Source organism: Crocuta crocuta, unplaced genomic scaffold (assembly GCF_008692635.1).
Source record: "Crocuta crocuta isolate KB4526 unplaced genomic scaffold, BGI_CrCroc_1.0 scaffold1118, whole genome shotgun sequence".
In the NCBI taxonomy this organism is placed as follows: domain Eukaryota; kingdom Metazoa; phylum Chordata; class Mammalia; order Carnivora; family Hyaenidae; genus Crocuta; species Crocuta crocuta.
In genome coordinates, this window is record NW_027529193.1 from 6,210 (window position 1) to 12,229 (window position 6,020).

General features: G+C 36.1%; 1 protein-coding gene across 1 annotated transcript; it reads right to left on the reverse strand.

The window, feature by feature from the left end:
* Nucleotides 1-4,606: 4,606 nt before the first annotated feature.
* On the reverse strand, nucleotides 4,607-5,545 carry LOC144226825 (olfactory receptor 5J3-like). Its single transcript, XM_077758351.1, has one exon. It carries the CDS (start codon nucleotides 5,543-5,545, stop codon nucleotides 4,607-4,609), a length of 939 nt encoding a protein of 312 aa, XP_077614477.1.
* Between the last annotated feature and the right edge of the window lie 475 nt (nucleotides 5,546-6,020).

Here is a 6,020-nt window from a genome sequence, read left to right on the forward strand (position 1 = left end):
AAAGTAAAATTGATGGATCTAGGTTGACTTGCTAGGTATTTGGCAGGTGTGATTGAATGTATGCAAATACTTTTATCCAGAAAAAATAATACAAGAGTAGAAATTAGGTGCAGGGACAGTGGTGATATTACTTTAATATAATTAAAGTTTTAGATATTTGAAGGCCATTCAAAAAAAGGACTATTTTTTGTGTTATATAAAATGCTCAGATGTCTGAAAAAAGTATGAATGTATCTTTCATGCAGACTTTGTTAGTTATCTTAATTAGCTTGCAAAACAATTTCTTCTGAAGCCCAAGTGCAGTGATAAGAAGCTTGGACTGAAATTCAGACTGCCACTAATTACCCAACGAGTAATGAGCCCAAATGCATATATAATTTATAATTCCTTTTCCTTCTCTTCAGTACTTGGTTTTCTCACAAGAAGAATAGATAATAATGGCCCATTCAATTACAAATTTCTATGATTCTGAAGAAAGAACATGGCACCAAGGAAAAGGCCATTTTCAACTCTGAAATTCTTAAGTTATAAACTACTTTATATCCATCTGCAGAATGCTTCATTGTTGAAAATGACACTTGGAGGTCAATGCACATACTATCCATCTGGTACTTAAACTGCTCCCTATGAATTCTCACCAAATTGTAGTCTATCTTTGGCTTGAATCTTCTAAGCAATCTTTATTCTCTATGCATCTCACTTGAAATCAGGATAACATATATTGTAAAGCCTCATTGCATGGAGTTAAAATGTATTTCCACACAGCTTCTAAGAAGTCAGGGTAACATTAAAGATATATTTCTTTGATTTTCAAATGCATTCAGTTCAAATCATTTTAAATTCTTATAATTATATTCCTTCAAACCCTGTAAGACAAATCTAAACTCTCCTTTTTATGACATTTCTTCAATAATGAGGCAATTAAAACATGTGTCCTCTTTTAATTCTTCATTCATTGACATGATATGCTTTCCCCCACAAAAACACTTAAACAAATTGGAACATTGAAATATGTAATATTCACACCTACATATATTAATTCAGGATTCTTTGACCACTGTGGAGTAAAGTATAACCTAATACCTTAATGTGTTAATTTTACCATACAGTGTATATATTTATCCATAGGCAGAGAGACAGGTTTATAGACATTTATATATAGACATAAATATATCTATATATAAATACCTAAATAGGTATCTATATATAGGTAGATATAGATATATGATTATTGGCATTGTACTACTAACAGAGGCTTTTAATAGCAACAAAATCAAACACGTATCTTCAGATTGGTTATAGATCTAAAGAAAGAAACTATATTCACCCACATGCCATAAAATTATATTAAATTACTGGCTTAATTTTAAAAAGCATAAATATATTGCCAGAAACAAGATCATCACAAAGTTCAGAAATAAATGAGGCAAACTTCAGGGTAAACTTTGCTTGGTTAGGCACTTTACTGATTGTTGGAGAAACAATCTTTTTACATAACTAAGGTCTCATTAGATCTGAGAAGTTAATTTTTGTTGTTCTTTAATATATCAGCCTTAAACTATTAGGAACATTCACTCTACCAATTTAGAACTTTTGTAGGAAATATTTAAATACATCTGAGTTCCTTGTGGTTTTAATGGTATTCTTAAAATCTCTATCTGCAATTTTATAATATTTCAGAATGCCAATTTCCTTTTATCCTTTCCATTTGATTGAATACTCTTCTGTTTTCTTGATTTTGGTTCAATGACCATATTTTCAAGTCTGGTGTTTAGTAAAAAGAAAAGAGGAAACTTAATGTCCTCATATTGCTTCTCATGAAATCAATTGATAATTTGGGGAACAAAGAGCATGACCACCATTGTATCTTCATTAATTTTCAGATTATTGGTTTTGACTTCATTTATGACATTTTATTATGCAGTGCATTTATTATTTATTTCTATGAAGCTATAATAACTAAGCTTTTAAGTAAATATAATTGTATTGATGAAGGAATTGGGTTTCATACCAGTCTCTTGGCAAGTAATTTAGCAAAGCATCAAGGTAAATTTTTCTATTAATTTTCCAAAGTAATCTCCTGAGATGAATACAATTACAAAAAGAAAGATTTATATACATACTTTATCATTGTGATATAAATTTCTTTGTAAAACATAAAAATTTTAAGCATATAACACCAGGAAATGGATGCTTTAGTAAGCCCAACATTGAATTAAATTTTAGTCTGTGATTATGGGATATCCAGAAAACTGCTTGCCATTGGCTAAAATCTCTCTTACTAAGTAATAGTTTTGCAATGGGAAGTTTGATTTTTTTTAAGTTTATTTATTTTTGAGAGAAAGAGTGAACAGGGCAGGGGGAGAGAGAAAGACAGAATCCCAGGTAGGCTCTGCACTGCCAGTGCAGAGCCCAATGCAAGGTCTGAACTCAGGAACCATGAGATCATGACCTGAGCCAAAATCAAGAGATTGATGCCTATCCAACTGAGGCACTCAGGCATTCCTATTGGAAGTCTACTTATAACAACTACAGTGATTATTTTAATTTTGGAAAATGAATCGCTATTATGTTAAAATATATGACAATGGGATTATTCTGGAAAAAATATGGGCCAAATAGAAGCAGTAGAATAAAATTTGCTTTACCTCATTATATTACAAATTTCTCTAAATTTGACTTTAAGAAATAAGAAAAACAACCTCCATAGCCTTATAGGCTTTAGCAGGAAAAATTCACTGTTATGAGCTAAATATCATTCCATTTGATAAATAGTATTCTCATAAACCCAAAACTGTTGTTAACTACATACTGCAAAAGTGTAGTTAACCAATGTTATGCTCGCTTTCTTAACAATTGTGGCGATAACAATGATACCGGACAGAGTTTTTGATCCATGTGTGAGTAAGCAGAACAATAAACACTATATGGAATGAAGAACATAAGTAACACCAACAGTCATTTTGTTTAAAAAAAACTACCAGTGTTTTCAAGTGGCTGTACTGTTTTATGAAAGTTTCCTAAGGGCTGATTTTAAATGAATCCAATGTACTCTGATATGATAGAATCCCTTTGCATTGCCATTTTGGTTATTTCTTTTAAACAATGGACAGAAATGGAATTGCTGTAAAAAAGAAGCCTGTGGAATTATTTTTAAGGTAAATATTCAAATTTTAATGATTCTAGTCAAAAATGGCATACAAAGTATGCATAGGAAATTCTATTTTTTTATGTAAAATGGGAGGAGGCCTGTGTACAAGTATATGAATATATGTATGCTTGATTTTTTTAAAATTAGGGAGAGAGAGAGAAAGAGGAGAAGAAGGAAGAGGAAGAGGAGAGGGTCAGAGGGAGAGAGAATCCTAAGGAGACTCCACACTCAGCATGGAGCCCCAACACAGGGCTGGATCCCAGAAGCCTGGAATCATGACCTGAGGGGAAATCAAGAGTAGGACTTGCAATGGACTGAGTTACCCAGGCGCCACGGTGTGTGCTTGTGTGATTGGATTCTACATCTCAAATGTTTTCTTGTCTGAGCTTGGGTGAGGTTTTAGCTCCACTGATCCTTTGCTGTCTCATCTGTAAAATAGGGCAACTCCTCTAGAATTGTAAAGAATAAGGAAAACTGAGGCACTCTTCGCACCTGACTTCACTAAGTTAGTAGAGATTCAAAATAATGATTTGGGAGGAGCGCCTGGGTGGTTCAGTCCCTTGAGCATCCAAGTGTCCAACTTTGGCTCAGGTCATGATCTCATGGCTGGTGAGCTCCAGCCCCACGTCGAACTCTGTGCTGACAGCTCAGAGTCTGGAAGCTGCTTTGGATTCTCTCTCTCTCTCTCTCTCCCGCCCTCCTTCTCTCTCTCTCTCTCTCTCTCTCTCTGCTACTCCCCCCACTCATGCTCTCTTTCAAAAATAAATTTTAAAAACATTAAAAATTAAAAAAAATAATTTTGGAATGTAAGGGATCCAAATTAAATAGGGGCATAAACTTATTTTTAAGCCGGAGACACTTGGGATTCAATAGATGCATAAAGAGGCTTTTTCAGAGCTTCCCTTATCCGAGTAAAGGCAGGATTTTTGAGAGTGAGGCTGCCTGTAACTGTTCTCTCCCCAGGGGGTTTTGTCTGAGGAGAAAGAAGGCAGAGGCAACCACTTGCCCCCGTATAAACAAACAATATCACAAAGTGTATCTCAGTTGTTCTTTCAAGCCCTTTTGTTCTTCCCATACAAGCCTTACCTCTGCCTAATTAAGTATATAACCCCCACTTCTAATCATTAAGCAAGCCACTTTTTTATGTGTGGATCTTATATACATAGGAAGAAACTCTGTCTATTCACCTGATAATCTGTCGTTTGTCAGGTTAGTTCACAAGTCCTCAAACAGTAAAACCTACCAGACAGAATGTGTTGTGAATATTTATGTTCGTATATGCATGCATACATAATACATTTATAATCATGTCTCTATGTTTCCAAAAGCCAATAATGAATATATACTTTACAAATACCTTTTTTTCCCTCCAATAAGTCTCACAGGTATTTAACAATGCACCTGCCTATAGAATCAATAAACATTCCTTAAATGTTTCTTCTTGAAAATTCATAGTCACAGAGCAAATATCTTTCTCATAATAATTCTTTTCATTGCTTCTTTGGCCTCTGTGTTTCTCACACTGTATATCAGGAAATTTAGGATTGGCAGCAAAAGGGTGTAAAACATGGACAGGATTTTGGCTGTATCCTGTGGGTAGCTAGAGCTGCTTCCCAGATAAGTAAATATCACTGTTCCATAGAAGAGAGTCACTACCATTAGGTGAGAAGCGCATGTGGAGAACACTTTATATCTGCTCCTTGTGGAGTGTAACTTCAGGACAGTGAGCAGGATTCCCAGATAGGAACCAACCACTATCAGGAAGGTAGTCACCGATGTCATTCCAGAGAGGACCGTAAACAAAACCCTGTTGTATTGGGTGTCAGAACAGGACAGCTGAAAGAGCAGTGGAATATCACAGAAGTAATGGTTGATGATGTTGGGCCCACAGAAAGACAGGCTGAGCAAGCCGCTCAGGTGGGTGAGTGAGCTGGCAGAACCTAGCAGGTAGCAAGCAGTCACCAAGTGGATGCAGCATGTGGGGGTCATGAGTCCTTTGTAGTGAAGTGGGTGGCAAATGGCGACATACCGATCATAGGCCATGGCCGCCAGCAGGAAGCATTCAGTGGTCAGGAACATGCTGACAAAGGAATACTGAAGAAGACAACCATGATAGGAGATGGCTTTCTGTCCTGCTACGTAATTTGCCAACATTTTGGGAATAAAGACTGAGGAATAGCAGAAATCCAAGAAAGCCAACTGAGAAAGGAAAAAGTACTTGGGGGAATGGAGCTGGGCGCTAGCCCAGATTATTGCAATAATCCAAACATTGCCCACCACAGTGACAAAATAAATGGATAGAAACAGGACAAAAAGGACAGTATTCAGTTCAGGGTTATCGGTCAGCCCAAGGAGGATGAATTCAGTTACCACACTGGCATTCCTGTTGGCCATTTGTGTGTCTCCCCAGTGGGGGATCTGTAGGGAACAGCAGGGTAGTGATAATAACCAGAGTATAGCTTGAATACATACATTCAATCTACTAGCATCTTTAGAAAACTGAATGGTCTTAGTTAACAATCACAGTGCACAGGAAATTCAATTCTCACAACTGTGAGAAGTCAGCCTAATAAGAGACTTGGGTTAAATCAAAGACTCTTCAGGGGATGTAAACTGGCATTATGCACCATAAGAACCCTGGAGAGATTAAACCTCCCTTGGAAAGCCTCATAGGAATGTTGGTTTAACAGAAAGGTTAAGTGATGGACCCCAGATAGCAGTATATTCCAGATTCCAGAACACAAGGCAAAGACCATGTATTGTAGGAAAAACATCTTTTTAAAACAAACCAACAAACAAACACCTCAATATTAACAGATACATTTCTGTGACATCTAACAAAATTATTGTCTATGACATCTTTTTAACT

Bases quoted from the DNA above. Each gene is read 5' to 3' on its own strand.
- LOC144226825 (XM_077758351.1), bottom strand. From the start codon at position 5,545: ATGGCCAACAGGAATGCCAGTGTGGTAACTGAATTCATCCTCCTTGGG.